Source organism: Hibiscus syriacus, unplaced genomic scaffold, assembly GCF_006381635.1.
Source record: "Hibiscus syriacus cultivar Baekdansim isolate YM2019G1 unplaced genomic scaffold, ASM638163v2 tig00110597_pilon, whole genome shotgun sequence".
Taxonomy (NCBI): domain Eukaryota; kingdom Viridiplantae; phylum Streptophyta; class Magnoliopsida; order Malvales; family Malvaceae; genus Hibiscus; species Hibiscus syriacus.
Genome location: NW_024062795.1, coordinates 6,369,817 through 6,395,942, shown reverse-complemented (window position 1 = coordinate 6,395,942; position 26,126 = coordinate 6,369,817). Strand labels below are relative to the sequence as shown.

The 26,126-nt window shown below is 34.4% G+C and overlaps 4 protein-coding genes across 5 annotated transcripts; 1 reads left to right on the top strand and 3 right to left on the bottom strand.

Annotated features, from left to right (window-relative positions):
• Positions 1-661: 661 nt before the first annotated feature.
• LOC120134594 (uncharacterized protein At3g27210-like) lies at positions 662-26,126 on the bottom strand. 2 transcript variants are annotated; one of them, XM_039151031.1, is made up of 5 exons: positions 26,116-26,126; positions 18,166-18,177; positions 2,517-2,689; positions 2,190-2,267; positions 662-1,274 (listed from the first exon to the last, which is right to left on the bottom strand). In XM_039151031.1, exons 3-5 carry the CDS (start codon positions 2,677-2,679, stop codon positions 868-870), a joined length of 648 nt encoding a protein of 215 aa, XP_039006962.1. In that variant the 5' UTR covers positions 2,680-2,689; positions 18,166-18,177; positions 26,116-26,126; the 3' UTR covers positions 662-867. The 2 variants fall into 2 exon arrangements, 1 of the variants encoding a protein (XP_039006962.1); XR_005517178.1 differs by lacking the exons at positions 2,517-2,689; positions 18,166-18,177; positions 26,116-26,126 and adding an exon at positions 6,771-6,781 and having other exon boundaries at positions 1,220-1,274; positions 2,190-2,282.
• Positions 8,063-11,981, bottom strand: LOC120134590 (receptor protein kinase-like protein ZAR1). Its single transcript, XM_039151028.1, has 2 exons — positions 10,380-11,981; positions 8,063-8,707 (listed from the first exon to the last, which is right to left on the bottom strand). The coding sequence occupies exons 1-2, from the start codon at positions 11,875-11,877 to the stop codon at positions 8,076-8,078; spliced, it is 2,130 nt and encodes a 709-aa protein (XP_039006959.1). The 5' UTR covers positions 11,878-11,981; the 3' UTR covers positions 8,063-8,075.
• LOC120134593 (proteasome subunit beta type-5-like) lies at positions 12,365-15,671 on the bottom strand. The gene is made up of 8 exons (XM_039151030.1): positions 15,568-15,671; positions 15,272-15,403; positions 15,042-15,171; positions 14,709-14,815; positions 13,802-13,936; positions 13,585-13,688; positions 12,828-12,928; positions 12,365-12,707 (listed from the first exon to the last, which is right to left on the bottom strand). Exons 2-8 carry the CDS (start codon positions 15,383-15,385, stop codon positions 12,580-12,582), a joined length of 819 nt encoding a protein of 272 aa, XP_039006961.1. The 5' UTR covers positions 15,386-15,403; positions 15,568-15,671; the 3' UTR covers positions 12,365-12,579.
• On the top strand, positions 20,583-24,718 carry LOC120134589 (U-box domain-containing protein 6-like). The gene is made up of 6 exons (XM_039151027.1): positions 20,583-20,714; positions 21,403-21,501; positions 21,785-21,970; positions 22,133-22,240; positions 22,524-23,701; positions 23,878-24,718. The coding sequence occupies exons 2-6, from the start codon at positions 21,451-21,453 to the stop codon at positions 24,701-24,703; spliced, it is 2,349 nt and encodes a 782-aa protein (XP_039006958.1). The 5' UTR covers positions 20,583-20,714; positions 21,403-21,450; the 3' UTR covers positions 24,704-24,718.

Genomic DNA, 26,126 nt, shown 5'->3' with positions numbered 1-26,126 from the left:
TTATAAATTTGTATTAAGTTTTATGTCAAGTATAATAATATTTTATGTTGTTATTAAATGTTAAGTTTTATCACAGAACTACTGTGCTTTTTGGGTAGTTGACAAATGAAAATACAGGAAATATTAGTTGGGTCTAATCATATGGTCAGTCCTTGTATTCTTCAGTGTTTCCAAATTTAATCTCTCAGTTTTTAAAATCAGACATTTAATCCTTCTACTTCTCTTATTTTAAAATTAAAATCAAGTTGATGGGTTTAATGGATAAAAGTTATAGAACAGGTGTTTGTTTAGTAAAGGTGTAAGGAATTGCTTAATATTGTAAGATCGAAACTCAAATTATCTATTTGATGTCCAACTAATTGAAATGTTAGTTAACGATCATAAAATAAGAAAATGCAAATTCATAATCATAATAATTATTATTATTATCAGAAAAAAATTAATCGGTTGAAGCAATTTTTTGTCGATATTGTATTTCAATTTTTAATTTTATTAAGATTTATTTTATACAACCAATCAAATAAATTGGTCCATCAATTTTCCATTCAACCAATTCCGGTTCCAACACTAGATTTGCTTGAACAAGAAGAAATCATACTAGTTTAAGAGCTTTTTAACATATTAGCACAAAATTTCCAGTTTTATGTATTCCGGCCCTTCATTTAAATAATTTAAATATGAGTTTCAGAATATAATTTCTTCAAAGACGGTCTAAATATATCATATACTTGCATCGAATACATATACATAATCCCACACCAACACTTAAATCCGAATAAGATTTTCGATATTGTATCTTGTTTAAGCAGTGCCAATTTTCATGAGTTCCTTTAGAAAGTAAATATTTTTGGCTTACCTTACCATCCATCAGTTTTGGGCAGGGCTTAGCCTTTTCTTCCTCTCACCAAAGCTCATGTTGCGCACCAAACTCGGTAGGCAGCGCGGCGCGGACCGGGCTGATTTTTCGTTCTCCGGGAGGCATCCCCGGCACGGTGTCATTCCGTTACTGCGAGCGGAGTTTGGGATAGATTCATATGGACTTGAAGTTGAAGGTTCGTTTTCCAACCGTTGTTTCGAACTCGTATCGTTGTTGTTGGCATCGTCATCGTTGAAGCTCTCACGAAATAACTCGATTAGTAGCTTCTTTGTGTCTGTCGGAGATTCTGCAGGCACCGCATTCTCTGCATGGTCCGGGGATTTATTTTGATGAGGTATTGAGTTTTCCCTGAAGCTTTTCTGGTGGTTTGGACTGTTGCAGGAAGAAGAGACGGAATCTGCATGAAAACAAGCTTTGTCAATCTCAAAAATCACTTGCAAATACTCAGCAAAATAATCTGCGGTTACGTTATATTACTCAGGCACCGGGAGTCAGGGTTAATGTCCGATACAAGCATGTCTATTTCTCTTACATATTTAAAGCATTATACTCTTGTTGGTGGTAAATAGAAGATGGTTTTAGACGATTTATCACTTCTTACTTTAGGTAGAATGTAATGGCCGATGATTTCAATGAGCTGAAGAATAATACGAGTCCTTAATTAAAGTGTTAGAATTAGAATTAAAAAAATTATTTGTAGGTCGGTAAACACAGATGTGGTCATCATGTAATAAATTTTGTCAATAATAAAGTTGTAGTTATCTGAAAGATTTAAGTCTCTAAAAAGATTTTAAGAATTTCAAAAGACTCGATAGTTGGAATGGTGATATCAGATGTATGATTTACGAATTTGACCAATTACAATATCTTGACATGACCGTTGACAAATTTATATGATATGTCATAATTAAATATATTATCTAACAGATATATTTATTTATTATATTAGTTTACGAATAAACATTATGATTAAGTCCTAACACCGTCGTAAAAACTTATATATAAGTCAGCATGCATGGAAATCTTTTTCCCTCTTCACATGTTCTCTCTCAATTCATTTCACTGTTCATTATCTTCTTCAGATTTTTTTTTTATTTCCTTTCATAAAACCATTGACATTGACTATACCTTTCCGTCTAATTTAAAATAAGTAACCAGTCACAATCTGCCATGATCTCATTTTTCTCACTACAACTCTATACTGGTGTATTTAGAGGAAAATGAGGAGTTGGTTAGATGTATATAGTTACATGCGAGCGAATATAACGGGGAAACATAAATAATTCTCTCAACAAAATGAGGGAAATCTCACCACCATTAACACTGAAGAAATCTTCGCAATCAGAGTCTAACCATGGCTGAGAATCAAAAAACCTCTCCTCTGCTTTACCTGGAGAGAAAATCACTGGAACACTTCAATTATAGAAGCTAAGCATGATCAAATTTCCACTCAACAAAATGGGTTTATTACAACATAAAACATCGTTTCATCATTTAATCAAGCAGTTGGCAGTCATTTACAAAAATCCAAGTGAAAAAATGAACCGGATGAAAGCTTTCGTCATTCAAAAACAGTGCCACAATCCCCAATGTGAAGTTCATCAAACAGCAAACACAAAAATCCAATTTAGAAACATACCCTTTTCTCGAAAACTAGTTTCATCATTCTGAGGCCTGGGATCGTATCCAGCAATCGGAACCTCCTTTCCAACATTGTTCTCTTTAATGGGTGATTGAATTCGGACACTAATATCCATGTCTGCAACATCTTTGTTCTTGTAGACTGTAACGCAATTCCCCATGTCCTTCCTTCTTACAACTCAGCCATACAGACAGACAGAGAGGCACTTTAACTAAGCCCGTGTTTCCTTCAATGCAAGGAAACAGGGGAAATTGGGGTTTTGATTTTAAGCTTTGAATTCATTACTTCACTCAAACCAAACATGGTGGGAGGGGACTGGGGGGATGGAAGTTGATTGGTCTTGAAAGCAAAGTAAATAGAACTTATAGGCGTGGGTCCATATTCAATGTTCTCTGTCTATCAACTGTATTTAGTATCCGTCACTATGGATTCCTCCTTGTATTATTGGTATCTTTCTCTTACTTACTAGACTCCTGGAAAAGGCAATAAAAGTATGCTCCTTGTTTAATGTTATGTAAAAAATTACGATATAGTTTGTTTGATGAAAAAAATAAACTAAAAAATAAAAAATTATAATGGTACCCGAATACTCTCATATGATGTAATTTTATTCAATTAAAAGTATTATTTTAATATATATATATATATATATATATATTATAAATTTATTGTTAACCAGTCATATCGAATAGACTCGTCAATTTACAAATAATCATAATGATTATATATCTAACACCATTATTAAAAGTCATTATAAAAACTCTCTATTAAAATCAAGAGAAAATGTTGAAACTATTATTCTTCACTGATCATGCATTTTTTTCTTGATTGAAGATACAAACACCAATTAATCGCCAAATTATCATCAATTATAACTTTTCATCCAAATTAAATGAATATAATCTTACATATTGAAGCATTTGTATGATTGAATTGGTTTGTGGCATTAACAAAAAGGAGAACAAGAGAAAGCGAAAGCAAGAGTGAAACAAGTTATTTGAGGAGTGACCTAATCTTACTGCTGCAATGATGAAGGGTCCAGCACGTATTAATTGTTTAGGCGACTTGAGGATACTGATGATAGCGGTGGATCCTGTAGTTTTCTTGCATGTCTTGTCTCTTTCAGGTGGTTGCACTTGTCCTTCCAAAACATTAAATCCCATGTTTGACTACTCATTTGGAAACCATACAACAAACTGCCAATTCCAACACCATCTATACTGCATCATCTTTTTTACACTTCGTTTCCATTTTAATTGAAAAAATTAAACAGTAGAAGGTCATTATCATTTGAGGGAGTTTGATCTAAGGAACATAATATATTTTTTAAAAAATGATACGATGAGAATATAGGATTATTTGAGATAATTTTAGGACGATGAATATGGATTAAATTGAGTTGGATTTCTTGATAAAAACCTGCATCTGATCCAATATATGTCATTTTTATTAGGAAAATTAAGGATATAATTGAAAAAAATATATAAAGAGAGATATAATTATAATTATCTCTAAATATATAATGATTGATCGTACTGTTATTTTGAGTCGCATCAAATTTTGAAGAAAAAAATCAAATCGAGTCAAAACCCATCGAATTCAAATTTCATGTCCATCCTAAACAATATTAACACTTTTAATATTTAAATGTTTAAATTTTCTATTTGAAAAATAAGAAGAAAAAAAATTGAATACCAACAACTCATTGATCTAGTAAAATGAGACATTAAACCCCTTAAGCACATTGGATACGAGGGACGATCACGATCGTAAAGATACAAGTTCGATTTAAAGCATTCTCAACACGTTTTAGAGTGATATATTGAATCACATTTTCAGACCCCACATATACAAATTGACACATGTTCAGTGATCGAGGTTTTGGGTACCAAAACTTAATGATTTCTCACTATGTGGCTTGGAATATAATGACGAAATTAGTGGGTGGTAGATAGCAAAGTAAAAGTGAAGCAACAAAGTAATCGTTTGTTACATGGTTGGGATTTTTCGGTAACTTGTTACAATTGCAAAAAATAAATGTGGTTTATTATTATTATTATTATTATTATTATTATTATTATTATTATATTGTCTATCTATTTTTCAGAATTCTAGATTATTCCTTCTAATATAAATATCAAGATCATCTTTACTAAATAAATGAAATAAATTAAATGAGTTCATGAAAGTTTAGGTTTTTATCTCAACCGGAGCTTGAATTATAAAAATCAAACTCAATTGAATGCAAATCAAAGTTTCAAACCTATAACTAGACTCCAACATACCAAAACTTCAAAGATACTATACCTTGCATTAGTTGGATTTCCTTGAAAAGGAAAGAAATTCAAATTCTGAGAGAAATGGATCGTCTCAATAATAAGCCTATGCACGACCCTATTCAAATTAACCGGCCGATAGGTCGGATACCGATGGTGCTAAAAAAAAAAGGCCTGAACTAATCTTATACAAACAAAAATTGTTCCTACTGTAATATTTCACAAATAGAGGGTAGAAGAAACTGAAGGCTATCATAAAAATTTTCACAAATAACAAATGTATTAAAGAAAGTGTGTATGAAACATGACTGAATAAAGAAATCTAATAAGGACAATAATTTCAGCAACATCTCATGCAAAAGAAAGAAAAAAGCAACAATGATGAATAACTGATTCACAAAGACAAAGGAATGAAACCCCACCAATGATATCATTGTAGAAATGAAGTGCGTAATAACAATGGAAGATGTATTCTTAAGGAACCTTGGGAAAACCAAATACTGTAAGATTTTGTTAGCCATCGTTTTCGGGTTATATCTTTTCCACTTTTATGTCTTTATCATCCAGTCAGCTACCCAATTCCTAAATATATATAGAACCCTAACTTAATCTGATCATTCTTAGGCTCGGCCACTGATATTAAGCATATTCCTAGGTATGGAAGAAGAGGATGGGGTGAGAATTAGGAGCTTTCGATATGAAGACTACAATAACAGGAGAGTGTTTTTGCGGAGCTATCCTCTCCGCTCAGGCGAAGATGAAGAAACGGTGACTGTCACCGAAGGAAGCAGTACAGGAAAGAAGCCTATGAAGAAGATTATCCTATCTGCATGAGACTGGAGTGGTGAAAAGCTTATGATTTTGAGGAGATTCAAGCATAGGTTCAGTGCTTATGTAATTGCTTGTATTTCTATCTGCTAGTCACCTACTGCCTTGATATCGGTTTGATCTATTTCTTCTTTTATTCCTCTCCATATCTTCAAAATTCCATGGTTTGCAAAGGGAAAGGGACAGGCATATGTACGGTACCAACTATGATTAAATAGAAGCATAAATGCTCAAGGCACTTTCTTATTTCATCACAACAAAACCAGAAGGTCCAAAACTAGACATTCTACAGTCTGATGCCTATCTCCTATCAACCCCCTATATGCAAGATCTGATTTTATAGAAAAGAAAGGAAAATGAATCCAAAACTTAATCTAGTAGCTCCATGCATGTTAAGAGAAATGACTATTTCAATGCCAACCCAAAAGTGAAATGGATGAATGTTAAGAGAAAGTTCATAGAGGGAGAACATAGGAATGACTATTTCAATGCCACCAGAAGGAAGCAAGCCGAAAAGGACCCACCTATTCTGGCTGCCTTCCAAAAGAAACCTCGAAACCTGACAAATAAGCTTATCAGACCACATAAGTTCCATTCTCAACACTTCTTATGAATGAAATGAAACTGAAGTAACACCTATAAATCCTAGACATAGAAACAAAAAAATAACAATTTTTCTACCTAAGATAAAATAAGGCCTAGATTAACTGAAGTCATATAATTTTATATAGTCTAACCACTTCATTGAAAAAACAAAAACAAAAACACATACTTCATGTCAACCTCTACCAATAGCAGAACCGATAATATTTTGCTAATAGCTATATCGTTGTGGCTATATTTACATACACCCAAAAAATGGGATTCAATTCAATTTACAAAATTGCATCAGAATCAAAACATAACTAAAGGTTTTAAACAGGGTTAATGGTCAAACAATGCTAGGAGAAGTAAATTGAAATGCTCAAACACTGGGGAAGGCAGAAATCTGAATGTTAGCCTAGTCATCTGTCTTCATTTCTTTTCTCTCCTATTTCTTTTTTGTAACAGTTGGTATATACAAAGGCAAATCCAATTCCAAAAACATCCCGCGTCTAAAAATTCTTTAGACATTATAAATTACAAAGCCAATCAAGCATTCAATTACCAGTAAACAAGTTCAGTTTTCATAAAAAAAGAAGAAGGAAATGTAAGTTCAAATGGGAAAAATATACTAACGCAAACAATCTAATAACAAATGGATAAACTAAAGAGAAGAAAAAAGTAAGAGCGTCAGTGGACATAAAACCCGGTTCTCTGTTCAAAGAGTGCTGGAAATTGGATCTTCAAGAAAATGCAAGTGCAGATTCCCAATAACACTACCGTTAAAAATGAAAGGAAATTGAAGAGTGCGGCTGATATCTCACATAAATAAAAACGTTATAACTATCAGTGATTCGAGAAAGAAAAAAAAATCAAATGAAGAAGGCCATTTATCACATTTCAAAGATTAGAAAGGTTAGGTTTCTTACCATGCTTTTGGATCCTTCTTAGATCGATTGATTTTGCTTCGGTTCGGATCAAAACTAGACTTACGAACTTGATTTTTTAAAGTTAAAATTGGCGCAGGCCAGCAGTCCAAAACCGGGAGGATTTTTGAATTCTGTAGTTATCGGATCACTTCGAGTCCAATTTAACCCGGTAAAAAAGTATAATCAACTTTAATGCCACGTCAAATTTCTTCCGTTTTTTCTTAAAAATGTAAAAAAGAAAATAAATAAAAAATCAAATTTTAATTTTATATTTTTAAAATTTAAAAATTTAATTTAAACTCAAATGATAAGTAATCATATTTTAACTTTTTTGTCTATAATATTTATGTTAATTTTCAAAATATTTATAGTTTTTTATGATATTAAATTAATCTTTTAATTATTGTATTATGCATAAATTATACATTTAGTGTATATATATTTTAATTTTATATAATATTTTTAATTATATAACTTAGTCATATTATTTTGATTTGTACTAAAATAATATTTTCTTTTATGTTTTTTTTAATGAAAGTACATTATTTAATTTACTATGATTAATATCTCGAGTACACATTAAAATTCTACATATTGAATCATACGTCACATATTAATAAATAATTATCATTACCTAATAGTTCTATTATTCCAGTGGTCAAATTGTATTGAGAATTACTTATTTGGAGTTCGAATTCTATCAATCGTTTTTATAACAGATGCCGTGTAGATGAAAAATTACACAATTAAAATTGATCAAATTAATATTAAATCCATGTTTTATATATAATAAAAGAATTTGATTAAAAATTTAGCTAATTTAACAATAGGACAAGAAATTAATGACGCATATGGTCTTCAATAACTTTGGACCTAATTTGTGAGCCATTGAATACTAAATCCACAATGATCTGTTTTTGTTTTGTTTTTTCACATCTTAACTATGTTCCAATTCCTTCAAGATTCTCCGAAACAGTTTTCATCCTAGGTCGAACCTCAGCGTCTACCTCAGTACATGCAAGAGCTACGTGAAAAACCGCCAACATTTCCTCTTTCGCCTGCACTTCTTCTACCAACATGGGATCGATCATGTCCAACAACGGGATGTCTTCGCCGAATCCTTTCCTCACCCACCTTACGAGGTCCAGGACTTCGACGGAAGTTGATGTGGTCGGTGATAGTTCAGGAGACTTCCCCGTCAGTAGTTCAAGTAAGACGACTCCAAATGAATACACATCCCATTTTTGTGTCGGTCGGTTGCCGGGGACTCGAGCCTCCGGTGCTCGATAATCGTTGGTTCCTTCCATTCGGATTGATTTGTAAGATAGTCCCCCGATGAAGCCGCCGGCTGAAGAGGGATTACTACTGGTGATGGTAATGAGTCTGTTGAGGCCAAAATCAGAGATGTAAGGCCGGCAGTCGTTATCGAGGTGAACGTTCGAAGGTTTGACATCTCCATGTACAAATTTTCTCGGACTGCATTCATGAAGATAGGCCAAGCCGCAGGCTGCTCCCTTTGCGATTTTCAGCCTTATCGACCATGACAGGGTTGTTGATGATTGACCATTTCTGCCTGTATATTACGGACACGATTATAATAAAATCGTAAAAAGGTCTAAAAATAAGAAAAATCACTATATGTCGAAAATAATATAATGCACAATGATTTGTAATACCTTAAATCTCCTTACTATGTCTCTTTATTCGAACAAATTAAACAACTAATCAATATCTCTAATTATAGAATCAATTACTTCATTATAAAGGTAACTTGAGTAACACTAAATATATTTCAACAAGGTTTCCTACATCCCTTTGAAAACTAACAAAAAATCTAATTCAACAATATTTCCTTCACATCCACGGCATATCTTTGTTTATTCCCTCAATTTTATTTTCTCACCAAATTGTACCGTCAAATTTTTAAACCAGATCAATAAAATTTAGATTACAAACTCTACCTATTTATAATGATTACATAAATTATGATCTAAAGCGTTTACAAATGGTAAACATGGAAAGCATTCAAGTCAAATGAGCTTCTAAACAAGTTGATGTGAATAATAATAATGCAAGATCTACAACTTTGAACCCAATACTATTAATTAAATGAATCATTTTTAAACTAAATAATAATAATAATGGGTTCTAATATTCCACTCTCTTGCATGTTCTAGGCTTATACTAGATTACTAATAAAAAATAATTTGCTAACAACTAAATAACTCGTACTAGAACCAAGTGACAAATTGCAACTGTGTGGTTACTAGACCGCGTTTGCTTCGAAAGTTAGTATGAACTCTGTGTTTTTCAATTGAAACAGAGGGTGCCGACTCCATTATTCACAACTTTCCGGTTTAGCATTCGAATACCCGATGCATTGTGCGAGCAATAAACCAAGACAAGAGCTCATTAACTAGAAGACTAACATGTCCTACCGACACAAAACTACCATCACCGGACGAAATCCGGGTATCCTAGTTTCTTTGTTTCAAGATTGATGTTCGTATACAAAGGCTGAAACAATAAGATGCTCAAAGTCAAAACTTGTTTGAGATTAGTATATTAAACAATTGGTGACAAGCTAAAGCATGCACGGGAAGGCAGCACCAATCATTTTGATTAAAAAACAAAACAAATCGAATCTAAGATCCAGCGAGTCTTCTAGAGTTGTGACCCATTACCCCTTGTGATTGAAACCTTGAAATGCTCAAAGCCAAAATTATTTCCTCTCTATCATCTGTCAATACCTGTTATGGTTAATCATATGATGCACGGCTTGCCAATAGGTAAGGGGACCTACCATTTGGATGCACTCATTTGAATAACATAGCTAGAAACAACTCCCTTGATCCACAACTAGGGTTGTGCAAAAAATCCAAAACCCAAAACTCGAAAAACCATTTAGGGCCGAGAATTGAACAACCCGAATTTATCGATCAACAGATATAATTTGCTAACGGTTAACCATTAGTAGTCTTGTTCTCTTTCATTTCACACAAACAAGACAGTGGCAAAAACAACTAGATATTCTACAGTGATTTACCACTAAACGTGTAGTATGACTTTAGGACCACTTTGGACCACTTCATTTCTAGACCATCATAAGCATGCTCAACGTCGGATTATTGCCATTTATGCTTCAAAAACTACTACAATGCTATTAATATCATATCCGAAATCACATGTGACTAAGCTAAGCAGAATAATTGAAGCATGAAAATGGTAAAGAAACTTAAACTGACCTCTAATGGCATTGGCCAAATTGCCATTGGGGATGAAATCACTGATGAGAAGCTTCTCACCAGGAGCCCAATAGTAAGCTCTCAACCTCACAATATTCGGATGTTTTACTTTCCCAATAGCTTGAACTTCAGCCACAAACTCCTTATACCTCTGCTCTCCACCCTCACCTAATCTCCTTACAGCCACCGGCACGCCGTTGCTGAGCACCACTTTGTACACTATCCCGAGCCCACTCTTTCCCAACACGTAGGCCGATGCTCTAAGCAGCTCGTCGAGTTCTAAGGTGAACGATTTATCTATGGCGACAAGTTTCCCTTCTACTCTTTCGTGGTCTTCAAATTCTGAGTCATCGTTCCGAAACCGATCAGTGCAGGCTAATGAAGTAAAGGAACAGAGTTTCCCTTTGTCTTTTCGTCCAAACATGGTTTTCCCGGTACAACTACAGCTATTTGAAGAGTCTTTCTTTTTCCAGTAAATGTAAACTATAATCAATCCAACGAAAACCACACCGGCAGCATTAGCTACCGAGATTAAAACAATTAACCCACGGCTGATCCCCTTTTTATCGGTTCCACCAGATTCCGGACCCGAATCTTGACTTCCTGAAGGACTTGAAATGGGGTTTTCACATGATTTTTGAAGAGGAAACCCACATAACAAAGGGTTATTGAGAAACGCTGTTGGCCCTTGATTCGCAAACGATCCTTTTCCGGGTATTTCCCCACTTAAATTGTTGTTTCTAAGATCAAAACTGACAGTAACCGGCAAGTCACCTAAGCTTATCGGTAGCTTACCGGACAAGTGATTGTAAGACAAGTTGAGAGTACCCGATAATGACTTTAATTTCCCAATGTTACCAGGGATCGATCCGTTGAATCCATTTGAAGAAAGATCGAGTTGGACTAAATTGTTCAATCCCGGCCAAATTCCATCAGGAATTTCACCAGAAAACTTGTTCCGAGCCAGAACCAGCCTCCTCAACTGCTTGCAATCCTTGAGATTCTCAAGAAAAGAACCTGACAACGAATTACCGGAGAGATCAACGTTTTGCAAAACGGAAACGTTGCAGATCGAGGGAGGAAGCGGACCGGACAAATTGTTACCATACAAGAACAAGCTACGAAGCGACGTCGCGTGGAACAATTGGTCGGGTATAGAACCGAAAAAGTGATTGTTGCGAAGACTTAGTCTCCGGAGATAGCTTAACGTCCCGAGCTCAGACGGAATATACCCCCGTAGATTCTTCCCGGGGAGTGAGATTCCGACGACACGTGGCTCGGGGGATCCCGTTATGTTCGTGCAGTAAACACCGGACCAATTGCACGGCGTGGTGTCGTTCTCGTTCCAGTCGGAGAACATTGACGACAAGGCTTGGGAATTGTCGACGGCAGATTTTAAAGAGAGGAGAGAAAGGCCGTCGGGGGAAAGAAAGGAGGCGGGTTTCAGCAAGAAGAAGAAGAAAATAAGTAGAAACAGAGGCGGTTTCTTCATCATCATTCGATAAAAAGGATTTTGCTTTTGTTTTTTTGTGAGAATTAAAAATGTGGATTTTAAGGAGAAGAGAAGAGATAGTTGAGAAACTGAGTTTTTTTTTTTTCCTTTGGCAGTGAAGTGAAGACCGGAGATTACGGGTAAGGTTGGTTGAGCGGAGAGAGGATGCGATACAAAGGTATTTATGAGGAAGAGAAGAGATTTTGACTCGAGGTGGGACCCAACCTCCCGCCAAAATGAAAGATGGGAATTGAACTGAGTCTGACTGTTAACTGCCTAACTCACTGAGTTGAGAGGTTTTTATTTGATAATCATTTCATCATCCGTTTCTCTTTGCTGATTGCTCCATCTTCTTCTTCTTATTATTATCATCATCATGAAAAAAACATGCTAGGAAACTAGAAAAGGAAGGACGTGAGAGAGAGCAGAGTACCAAAAGAGAATAAAATAACTTCTAGATCCAGAAAGGGGATGATAAATATAAAGACATTGGGATTTTTCTAAAACCAGAGATTCATTAAAATTTTCAACATCAAATAACAAACTGATGGGAAGAGTTCTTGTAACATTATCTTGCACCCATGTCCATTGTCGAATTGTCATTAAGGTTGAGGAAACTGCTTCATAATACTAAAGAATACATCGCATTGACCGATCTTATGAATGCAACAATCATCTTCAACTTGGCCTAAGTTGAGAAGATCCCACTTATGCTCCAGCTGCTTCAACCATTTCTTGTTCCACTGTGCTTGGCATCACTGGATAGTATTGGTAGTGAAGTTCCCCGACATCATCACCGGATAGCTTCTTCCAGCCACTTGGTCCCACGAAGTAAACTGATAAATTTTAAGTTCGTTAAAGTAGGGAACACACAATCGCACACATGCATATGTAAATCATATATAACAATTACTGAGAAAATTCATGTTGACTTGAGATGGGGAGAGAGAGAATACCGCTGGCAACACCACCACTGGCTCCATCACGGAATGTGGCATGATAAATAGCTCTTCTGGCCAACTCTGCAGCTTCTTCAACAGACATATCATACCGATAGCTAGCACCAACATCCAAAACAAGATATTTATGAGTATGAATGCATAAAGCTGAGCACAAACTGAGAGAAATAAAAATGTCACAAATAATCTGATAAAACGAGCATGGAACAAGAGAAAATTTATGATTTACTTGGGAGAAGCCAAGAAAAGTTGACATCCCAACGCACATTAATGAAAGGATTGATTAAGGCAATCAAGACGCTTTCATTGAAGCAGAGTTATCTGATGGACAGAGCTCCGATTAGGCAGCAGTATGCTTATTATCAAATCTGTGTTTCAACAGGAGCAAAAAAGTGGATAGAACCAAAAAGCTAAAACAAAGCATTTAGCAGGCTCACTCAACACATTCCCCCTCCATTGAATCGTCTCTTTCTTATTAGACAACGATGACTTAACGAGAAGACTGTGAGCTTCTTGGCTAACTTCATAGCATCTTCAACTGAAATGTCATTATTTTAAAACTAACTTTATAAGGAGACCATGATAACTTCGCAGTTTATTGGCAAATGACGTAGCATCTTTGACTGACATCATTTCATGAACTTAATTTTAAATATACCTTCACAAGGAATAGATTGTGATAACTTTACATCATCATATATGCATTTATGAATGGAACAACGGCAATGAAAGATCAGGGAAAAAAATTCTATACCCATTATCCAGCACGCCATAAGCATATGGTGAACCAGATCCAACAGAGAAACGCATTCCTTTTAACCTTCCGCCTTCACTGTCCACATAGTATAGCCCAGGACCCTAGAATCCAAGTTAGGCAGCAAGATAAAACATGAAAGTCTTAGAGCAAGTTAAAACATGAAAGTCTTAGAATGCAAGGGAAAGGATAGAGAACAAATTTTAGTTTCAAATACCGTTTCATCCCATCCAGCAATCATGGTTCCAACTGACAGTCCCATTCCTCGGTAAGAATAGAGAATGTTTGCCAACAGTTTTGATGCCCCAGTAACAGAAATCCTACGCTTGTTTGCTAATTCATGCAGCCGGCACTAGATCAATGGAAATGGTCATCTATTAGCACTTTGTGTATGTAAGGGTAATTGGGAAAACACAGTAATGGGGCCTAAGATTTTTCTCAACAAAATAATGGCACCATTTTCTTTTGAGAATATTCCATTTTGACAGCAAGGCAATTAGGCAGCCAGAATGCCTTAAATTTAACTACCCAAGCAATCAGAAAGTATGGAGAACTCATATTGGATACTTCCTAGTCAAAAGTTTTCTTTACTAACTAGGAAAAAGACCTAATATTATAAATCTACATCCACTTAGGTTATGAGAGAACAATTGCATACGTATCAAAACTGTGAAAACAACTTTCCTTAGTTGGAAATTTAAATGGCTAACCTGTGTGTGTAAATCACATTTGAAGGGGGAACTGAATATACTTGGTGGTTGGTAAGATATGCTAAATGCCAAATCTTTTTTCTAATTCTTTTGTTATCATATATGTGCTAGAAAATGCAGTACATATGCACTTAAATTTTAAAGCCAATTGAAAAAAAATCATCTCATCTGAAACCTTTGAGATGGAAGTATACTCTCACTTTCTATATTGTATAACCCCATGTTTTAGGAAAACTGCAATATATGAGCATCAATGATAACTGCAAAGAGAATTCCAAATTGACAAATAGCCCAATATGCAAAAATACACTGTATACAGCAAACAACACGAATCAAACACAAAACAGAGGAAAACAAAGACACGGATGCTATCCCACAGGCACAAGGGGGAATTTTTTTGTTTTGTTCCATTACCTTGATGCCTAAATTTCTATGCCAAAACTGACAGTCAGCAGCTCCTCCAGCCATTGTGCCAAGCATGTAAGGATTGATTTCAATAATTTTCTTCACCGACTGTGAAGCTGCCAAATTATGGGAAAAGGAACGATAATAGTGCTTTCAATTTCTATCCCAAAACAACAACAACAATAACAAAATAGTAGTTTCAACACAGACACACACATATATATATCAAGGTTTAATCCACAATGACCATAAGTAAACTATTTCCTAACCATTAAATTTATGCAAAAAATATCTTACTATGGCAAAATAGACATACAAAATAAATAAAAAAAATAAACATACAGATATAGCCTCCCATGCTAGCTCTAGAATCAGCCGCAACGATGACGCCTTCCTTAAAGATGAAAGCAAGTGTGGTGGTACCCTTAGCAGGTTTCACCATTTGGATAGCTTCTTTTTGGAACCCATCAAACTGCAATACACCGATCAAACATAAAAATTAAGGCATAAATCTCTCCATTTACTCAGAAAATTAAAGCAGTGGTAACAATTAACAGGAAATTCTAACTCACATCAGTAGTATTCGGGACCTCGAACGACGGAGCAGCTGAAAACCCATCAACAAGCTCACTAGGAGCACCCCAGACAGGCGCAGCCGATTCTAAACCGCTAGTGTCAAACTTCATGATCGGTTCTTAGAAAATCTACAAAAGTGTGAGACAGAATCAGAAAATTCGATGCATCCGATGATATATTTCTTTCCCAATAATCAAATTACAACATAAAACCCTAGGCGTAAAAACATAAGCACTCTTCTTTAAATATTAATACCAATATATGTGTGTGTGTGTGAGGTTGAGAAGAAAACCTTTCCGATTCAAGAAGGGAAAACAGAGCGAGAGATCGAATGAGAAATAAGCTGCAGCAGTGAGCAGACTGAAATTGTAATGAGGAAGAAGGGTTCGTTCTCTACTTTTCTTTCCCAGTTTTCTTGCGCTATGGGAAACTGGGAAAATCAGCTTGTTTGGGTCGTCTTGGATCGGCCCAAGCTTTGATTCAAAACGGAGATTGGTAGTTTCGACACCGCGCAATGAACCCAGAATCCAGCATTCATGATCACCTATCAAGATCTCTGGGCTCTAGCTAGATCTGTCTGATGGGTTGGGCCGGACCTTATACAGTAACAATGATATAAGTTGATTAAGAATGATACTATTTTTTTCCGACGTGGATGACTTCAAATCTGAACTGATCGGAATTAGGGATGGTAACGGATTGTATTGGGTCATAATTTTAACAAATTCGATTTGAATTGAGAAGCATACTACTTTTATATGAACTCCATTTGAATTTTGAGATAAAAATATGTATTTGACTTTATCTGACATGAATATGAAAAAAATCTTATTTTTATTCTAAAATTATGAATCTAATTGGAAAAAATGTAGATAGAATGATATTATAACAATTATCCTTGAATATAAAAAAAAATCATGCTATTATTCCAAGTTGAGTTAGATAAGAGATTTTTTATCATAAACTTGAACCTAACTCGTTCTCATCCTTTACAAAAAAGATCGATCTAATGTTATCCCAAATATTTAAAAAAACAATCGACCCCTTTTCGAACAAATTGAAATTCTCAAATCTAAGTTAAATTATCATCCCTAATTGAGATATTTTTTTAATGAGAGATGGGTGGGTTGGGGCATTTATTGTCGAAAATAAATTCGAATTGGGTTTAGGTGAATCCCATTCCATCGTGATATATTTACGAAAACACTCCTTTCTTCTTTTATAATTTTCATAAATATATTTAAGTCTTTTATTGATTTTTTAAGGACGAGATTATAGACATCTATTTTTGTCCAGGATTTTTTTATATAGTATAATTTTTTAAAATATTTTTGAAAACTATAATATATAATTTTTAGAGAACGATTATTGAAAACATATAATATAAACTTTTTAAAAAAAATCGGTTTTTGAATATATATATATATATATATATATATATATTATAATTTTAAAAAAAATTTAAAAAATGTATATATTATATAGTTTTGAAAATGATTTTGAAAATATATATATAGTTTTCGAAAACATTTAAAAAAACATAAATAATATATAGTTTTTGAAAACATTTTTGAAAATATATATTATATAAATTTGAAAACATTTTGAAAATATATATTATATAACTTTGAATACATTTTTGAAAATATATATACTATATAGTTTTTGAAATCATTTAAAAAAAACTTATATAATATATAGTTTTTGAAAATATGTATATTATATAGTTTTAAAAATGTTTTTTGAAAATATATATATTATATAGTTTTGAAAATAATTTTTTTTAAATGTTTTTTGTTTTGTGGAAACATATTACTTTTAATTTTTATTATATATTAATATTATTTATTTATTATTATTAATATTATTATTTTATTATTATTAATATTTTTTTCGATTTTTTGTTTTCAGGTCAAGTCCAAAGATCCAAGCTCAACCGAGCCAGCAAGTCTAACCCAACAGGCAGACCCGTTGGGAGGCCCAATCATGCAAGTCTATTAGGGTTTATCACCCAGCCAAAGGCGTCGCATAAGATGAAACAATCAATGCACGTGGTGGCCACGCTCCAAATGACCATCGAGTTTTCCGGTTGCACCAATGGGACTGATCCGTCCTAAAATAACCCACAACCACAAACAATCCACTAATGTCCTGAAATAACTAGGAATGATCTCGAGATCACCGGAAACTAACCACCGACGGCGGGGTATAAATACCCCACAAAATCTCACGAAATAGAACGATCAGAGAGCAACCAAACATGAGAAAAAACAACGAAAACAGTAGAATATCAACAAAAATATAGCAACACAACTAACACAAAAAACCCATAGCCATACACAGTAAGTATATAAAAAAACCAGCCAAGAATCGAAAATAAAAGCGAAGAGCACAGAGGAGCGTCGTCGGAGCAGAGATCGTCAGGAAGCCGAGAAGATGCGCCGAGAAAGGTAAAACTTGAATCTTTCGAGTTAGATCTACGTCGTTCAGAGGTTTTTAGGTGATTTGGGTTTCAATTTAGGTTTCGGGGTGGTGAGAGGAAGCTATCAGGTAAGTTTTGATTTTTTCGCCCCTGCTCGCGACAGGTTGGACGGTAGGTGGCCATCGGACATTGGTCGGCCACTTGACCGGATGGAGGTTGAGAGCTTTTGGGATAGAAAGGGTTTGTTTTTTTTAGAAATGGGTTAAAAATGATTTTTTTCGATTTTTGGATATTTATAATCGATGGACCTTATTGTAATTACCAAATAGTTAAATTATTTCTACAGTCCCTAGACTTTTGATGTGTAATTCATTTTGGTAATCTATTTCAATTTTGCCTTTGAATTTTTGATTTATTCGATTTAATCACTGTTTATATTTCTTATATTTTGCAAATTGGTCCCCTAACTTTTTTATTTTTCTCTTACAACTCATTTTTAGCATCAATTTGATCCATGAATTTCAATTTATTCGAATTTAGTCCTTTGAGTTTTTATTTCATCATTTTTCTACTTTTTTTGTTATTTAATTTTACATTTTTTCTTCATTTTAAAAATTATCATTTTTTACTCTTTTTATTATTTATTTGTTTGTTTATTTCCTTTAATTTTTTATTTTATTTTTTATTCATTCTTTCTGTTAATATGATTTTATTTATTTATTTATTTTTAACATTTTTTCCTCTTTTTATTTAATATTTATTTATTTTTATTTCTCAATTTAACATTCTTTTTGACTTTTTCAGTAGTAATTTCAATCGAATAAAAGTAAGCAATTCGAATTGAACTTTTAAATTTTAATTTTTGCAATTACGATAACCGACAAATTAAATGGTACTGAAAGGGCATTTCAAGGGTGCTAATCCTTCCTTGACTGTAACCGACTCTCGAATCCGACATATTTCTGGTAAAACGCAGACCAGGTAAGATGGTGTCCGATCAACCTAAACATTATTTTTAAAATGTTCGGTGGTGACTCTAACGTTTTTTCAAATCGAAGCCCAATTCCAGGCCTACCCGAAACACGACTGCGACAGAGATAAATCAAATATTTTTGTTAAAACTTTGGGATCATATTATATTTTTACTATGTTGAATCAAAATCGGATCAAATTAAACTATATTAAAATCATGCATCTAATTGGGGAAAAAGTTGTATTTGGATTGTGATTTCCATCACTTCAATCAATGGCCCAACTAAAATGTTGTGATGAAATAAATATGGACGTTGAAAAGGAAACCAAGTGGAGAATCAAAGCAATTGAGGTTCGTAAAAGCTCAAGTAGTTGTAGTTTTCATGCAAAGAACGTGGGCGCAACCAACACTTTTGAGAACGAGAAATTGAGAATCACAATACAATCCACGTTATCATATCTACTGTTATTGCCCCACGCCTTGAGCAATTTTTTCATTTGATAGTTTAATTATATTGAAAAACAATTTTAAATAAAAAATTCAATAAAATGAAAACAACATGATTCAGATAAATAATTTTGACTATTAAATTTTTAAAATTTACAATTTTTTTAATAATTATATCATATTATTTAAACAATTTATTGATCGATTATTTTAATATAGTTGAGTAAATTCCGATCTATTTTTATTTGATAACTTTTTTTATTAGTTTTGAGTGGTTATAAATTGATATCTATTTATAAAATTCGTAATCATTTAACATTAAACGTTGAAATATTTATACGAGACGAAGAATAACCATCATTTACAAAGGTCGTTTGTAATCTAATTTCAAATAATGTGTTGAGTTAGAATTGGACCCTTTTTCATGAGAATGGCAATGACGTAACTGTTTGGGTACCGTTGATCGGATCAAAGTGGTGGGCAAATTATTTGCGGGTTAAGTTCAAAATTTGTACTCCTTTGAAACATGCCACGTGGATGAGCGGGTGGGTCCATATTATTATAATCACAACACAGTAGGAGATTCCCGCCACTGTTCTCCTCCTTGGAAACATTTCTGCCGCCAATGAAATCAAAGTTTGTGTTTTTTGTCCCCAAAATGCCCTCGAAATTACTTTTTATTTTGTTGTATAGTTTCGGTATACGTATATTTTAACACTTCCAAAACCAACAAACAATCCTAGGACAATTCAGTCATTTGATAGCATTTATGGCAGATCTAAGAGGAGGCCGGCAATTTTCGGCCGGCGATTCAGACCCTCAAAAACTAAAAAAATTAAAAAAAATTATTATATTATTAAGTAAACAATTAATATTAAACATTAATTAATCAATTTCTTTTAAAAAAATTATCTGCACACGCAGTACAATATCCCTTTCTATTTAGTTATTTACCTTCACTTCCTCTAGAACCAAACAGCCACTCTTCTTCGGCTCTGCATTCATGGCTTCATTCTCTTCATTCCGAGAAAACTCCGTACTTCGGTGAGGAAAATTTTGAATTAAAGAATCTAGCTGAACTTGTAATTTTTGGAGAAAATTTTATATGGAGCCACCATGGTTAGTTAGTTACCTCCGAATTCTCTGGTATGTTTTCCCCCTGTTTTCCGGACCCCGACTTTGATTCAATCTCATTGTAGTTTTCATTTTCTATACTTGAAAGCTATCAGGAGTTAGCACTTAACCAACAATCCACATGGCTGCTGGCAATCTCATTGTAATTTTCCTTCAAAAATAAAATAGTCATTGTTTGAAAATAGGAGAATTTGTTTTTATTTTTATAATTTTTTCAAAGTTGTGCTTGTAAATTCCATTTTGGCGCATTTCTGTTTCTCTGTTTCTCTCAATCTCCATAGGAAAATTAGCATTTTGTGTTATATGTTGTTCTTTTCTCTCCCCCCCCCCTGCTTAGTTTATGTTCATGAGTTTCTTGTTTTTTGTTTTGCTTGTTTTCAAAATATCGATTCAAGCTGATAGTGATTCTCGTCGTGTATCGTCTCGGATCGCTTTCACGAAGGTCATTTGTTTCCATACAATCGTAGATTCATTTATCTCCTTTTAAGCAATTCTCCTTTGGTTTAACTGTTTCTTACGAGAATATTGTTTTTCTTTTAATTGTAATGAGATGTCTAAACCAAATTTCTTAACAGCAACCGTAAGTTTTTGTTTCTTCCAGGATTTCAAGTTCCCTCTCACGGTGTCTGATGATGAAATTATTTAGTATGCTTTGTTTCGAGATCGCAGCGATGTCCAAATAATAGCTTATTCAGGGGGGCTCATATTGCCTAGTTTCTCCCCCCCCCCCATTATCTAGAGAGGCCTTTTCCTTGTCCATTTCAATGCATGAAATCTTCTAATTTTAATCCTATGCGTATAGAGGAGAGAATTGATATATATATATACTCTAAATGATGATTTGTTCATATAACAAGAGGGAACCATAGAACTGAGTCAAATATGTCATTTGCTTTGTTAGGGTGTGTCATTCTAGGAAAATTGAAGTTCTTAAAGGTTGATTCCTAGCAATACAACCTAGAGGGGTTGTGATTTTCTTTTTTTCTTCTAGGCATTCATCATGCACATTCGGTACTCATGCCGATTTTGTTTCAAGGAGAAGGAAAAATGTTTAGAACATTATATTGAACTTTATGTTGTGTTTTAAGATATTTATTTTCGACTAGTTTATAACCTATCTGACTTTGTTCTATTTTCATCTTGAATTGCAGTTGATATAGATTTTCATTTTAGTGGTTTCCCGCTTTGAAGGCTAGATTATGGACAACTCTGAGCTTGAAGAGAATCTATTTGCAGTTAGTGATGCCAAGGTAAGAATTTGATAGCATTTGTATATGGTTTTTTTGCTATTCTTTGAATTGTAATTCACTTCACAAAAAAGGTGCCTGCTTGCTTGCCATTTTTTTTAACTTTTCCCAGAACTTTTTGTTGGTATCTATACATCTCTTATTTTTTTTAACTGTTTTTCCAAAACAATGGTCTTCTGTTTTTGGGAAGTTGTAATGTTTAACTCTTGTTGCATTTTTTTAGGACAGAAAAAATATTAATTTCCACAGTTTTCTTACCTATTTTCTATTTTTTTTTCTTATGCAGTTACATGGAGAACTGTGCAAGACACTTTCAGAAATTTATTGCAAAGTATCGTGGATATTCCCTTCTTTGGAAGCAGCACGGCCTAGGAGCAAATCTGGGATTCAGGCTTTATGCTCATTGCATATAGCTCTAGAAAAGGCCAAAAAAGTTCTTCAGTACTGTTCAACATGTAGTAAACTTTACTTGGTAAGATATATGTATGCATAGTTGTATGTGTACTCGTGTATTCTTAGAGTAGCGGTTTTGATTTTTGTTGGATACGTTTACTAAATTACTTTTCAATGTTTTTGTTTTACACCATGTTTTTTCCTGGAGATTTTTACTAACTGTATTGTTCTTCTCCTATAGGCTATTACTGGAGATTCTGTTCTTTTAAAATTTGTGAAGGCAAAATCTGCTCTTATTGATAGTCTTAGGCGTGTAAAAGATATAGTTCCACAGTCCATTGGATGTCAGGTACTAATTCCTACCTTTTGGTTAGAGAGTGAAATTATGTAATTTTTGTGTGTTCAAATAAATAAGGGTCTTTTCTGGAAGCAGTTGAATTATGAGTTTTGTCCATATCATCCCAGTGCATTGTTATATTTCTTAATGCTTGTGGTTCAAATCAAGAAGGGTTTTCTGTGCCTTGGTTATATTGGTTTACCTGCAATATGAATCTTCCTGTGTGAAACCCTGTAGTAGCTGTTGCTTTTTCTTGTACGCTCGCGGTATTCTCGATTCACTTGTTTGGCTTCAGATTTTGGAGATCATAAATGAGCTCGAGGTGACAGTCTTCTCACTTGACCCGTATGAGAAGCAAGTTGGTGATGAAATAATTGCATTACTCCAGAATGGGAGGAATTTTAAAGAATCTAATGACAACAGTGAACTCGAGTCTTTTCACCGGGCAGCTTGCAAACTTGGTATCACTTCTTCTAGAGCAGCCCTAGCTGAAAGAAGGGCTCTCAAGCAGGTGATAGAAAGAGCCCGTTTAGAGGAGGACCAGAGGAAGGAGTCCATCGTGGCTTATCTTCTATCTCTCATGAGAAAATACTCCGAGGTATTTCGAAGTGAGGTTTCAGATGATACCGACTCGCAGGGTTCAGCACCTTGTTCCCCCACTGTTTTGGGTTCTCTCGAGGATGGAGGGGCTGTTGGTAACTGCCATGGATTCGAGCAGCAGCTAAAAAAGCTCAGTTCTTTCAATTTCAAGACAAACATTAGATCTGGGCAGATACGCATCCCACCCGAAGAATTACGATGTCCAATATCATTGCAGCTTATGTATGAACCAGTTGTAATTGTCTCTGGACAGACATATGAAAAGATCTGTATTGAGAAATGGTTTAGGGATGGGCATGACACCTGTCCGAAGACTCAACAGAAGCTCCCGCATCTCTCTTTGACTCCTAATTACTGTGTCAAGGGTCTCATTGCTAGTTGGTGTGAACAGAACGGAGTTCCTATCCCTGGTTACCCCCAAGAGTGTCTTGATCTTAACTACTGGAGATTGGCCTTCTCTGCGTCTGAGGCTGCAAATTCTAGATCGACAGATTGTGTTGGTTCGTGCAACTTGAAGGGGGCTAAGGTGGTTCCTTTAGAGGAGAGTGTTACAAATAAAGAAGTGAAAGGAAATGAAGCCGAAGATGAATCTCAATCCCCACAGGAAGAAGTTTCCGAGCTCAACGTGTTGGATCGATATCAGGAAGTCCTGTCTGTCCTGAATGAAGAAGAGAACTTGGTGGAGAGTTGCAAAGTCGTGGAACAAATAAGGCTTTTGCTGAAAGATGATGAAGAGGCCAGGACTTTTATGGGAGCTAATGGATTTGTCGAAGCATTATTGCGATTTCTAGAGTCAGCTGTGCGTGAACAGAATGCAGTAGCTCTAGAAGTTGGGGCACTGACTCTCTTTAACCTTGCTGTCAACAATAACAGGTACGTCTTTGCTTACTTATGAGCAATACGGGTTTTTCTATTTCTCTTAGCCTCTGGCAAGCTGCTGCTACTCTATGATTCATTCGAGGATGCGCTAAATGCTTCGTTTTCAGAGCATTGTTGTGTCTTTCTTTTTAGAACTGTTATTCATATGATTGTTCGGCATTACATATCAGGAACAAGGAATTGATGTTAGCGTCTGGAGTGATTCCACTGCTGGAGCGTATGATTTCCAACTCCAATGCCAATGAATCGGCAACTGCTCTCTATCTTAATCTCTCTTGCCTTCAGCAAGCCAAATCTATCATAGGCTCAAGTAAGGCTGTTCAATTTTTAGTCGGGCTACTAGGAGGTGAAACTGACGCACAATGCAAGCTTGATGCCCTTCACACCCTTTTTAACCTTTCAACCGACCACTCCGTTATTCCGAACCTTCTTTCTGCTGGCATAATCAATCAACTCCAGTCGCTTGTGGTCTCGGGTGACCATACCTGGACAGAGAAATCCATTACAGTTCTGCTAAATTTAGCTTCAAGTGAAGCAGCAAAAGAAGAGATGGTATCAGCCTCTAGTCTCATAACCGGCCTTGCATCGGTTTTGGAAGACGGGGAACCCATCGCGCAAGTGCAAGCTGTTTCATGCCTTTTACTCCTGTGCAACGGACACGAGGAATGTAGTCACTTGGTCCTTCAAGAAGGCGTGATTCCCACATTAGTCTCGATGTCACTAAACGGAACAACAAGAGGTAGGGACAAGTCACAAAGGCTTCTGGCGCTCTTCCGGGAGCAGCGTCAAAGAGATCATCCGCATCCGCCTGCAAACCTATGCCGAACATTAGTAGAAAGCAGTCGAGACACAACACCTGCTTCGCCATTGGCTCCGGAATCCAAGCAACTGTCTATATCTTCATCAAGAAGAAGAGCGGGGAAAGGCTTCAATATGAGCTTCGGCTTGAAATTTCTATGGAAGAGCAAGAGCTACCCTCACTTTATTTACCATTGAAAAGCATGGCAAGGTACTGTAAATTTCCCTTGTATATTTTCTACACTTCTCATGTCCTGTTCTATTGGACTGATTTTTTTTTGGGGGGGGGGGGGTCATCATAGAAAATCAGAAATGAACTGCCCCCTTGTAATCTAAGGGCTATTTTTCTGGATTGTCACACTCACATAATTTCTGTATATATATTATTATTTTTATATTTTTATATCCATTTTATAGTCTACTTTCGCAATTCATGATTGTTTTTTTCATAACAATATTGTTTTCAAGATAAAACAAAAAATATAATTGTAATTAGGCTTTCTCAAATTTGTTAGCAATTTTCGTGAAGTCTTAAAATTTTCAAATATTTATAATTAAGCCCCATTGAGATTGTTAAAAGTTCATTAGTTCTTTGTTTTTTTAAAAAAAAAATAATAAGTAGATCTCCAAAAATATTGAAAATTTTAACACTTACAAGGATTTGCAATTTCGTCCCAAATTATTGATAAAATTTTAATTCTCTATTTAAGTTCAATAATTTACTCATTATTTTTTTACAAATTAAAAATATTAAAAAAAACGTATGCTATTTTTTTTAAAAAAGTTATGTAATCAATAAAAAAAATTTAAAACATGAAATTATAGTCAAAGATGGACATGGGTCTAGTTAATTTTTTTACTGATATGCACCCAACCCAAATATTATGCTCATTCACCTGTTATTTGATTCAAAATTTGACCCGACCTTTTAGGGTAAAAATTTGCATTCAAGCTTACCCATCGGATCCACACACATATATAATTACTTTATCAAGTAAAATAGATATTTAATTGAATATATATATATATATATATTATAATTATATTTAAATATATAGAAGTAATTATTACTATAATTTCGAATCTAAAATTTTTCATTCTAAATTTAAACATGATTCCATCCAATCCTTATCAAATCTCGATTGATAAGATTATTCTAAATCCTAATTTCATACCCATCCCTATTCGTGTTTACGTATATTACAATTTTCCGTAGTTTTTGATTTTTTTAATATTATATATTTAATAACATAGGCAAGGCAACCAAATGAACGGCACAGATTTTAGCGGGAATAACAATTAAGTATTACAAGGATTTGCAATTTGGTCCCAAATGATTGGTCCTCACGTGGCCAAATAATAAAGTGCCGTTTATAATTATCCTCCGCTAAAGGTGAAGTACACTTATCATCGTTCGATTACAAAATAATAATTAATTTTATCAAATTATTATGAAATAATTATTAAGTTTTATTAAATTATTATAAAATAATTATTAAAATTTTATAATTGTTTGATAAATTTAATAACTATTTTATAATCGTTGAATGTTTAATGATAAAAACATTTCATTTGAGCATGGAATTGGAATTGGATTCTGGCAATGGAACCACAAGCATGA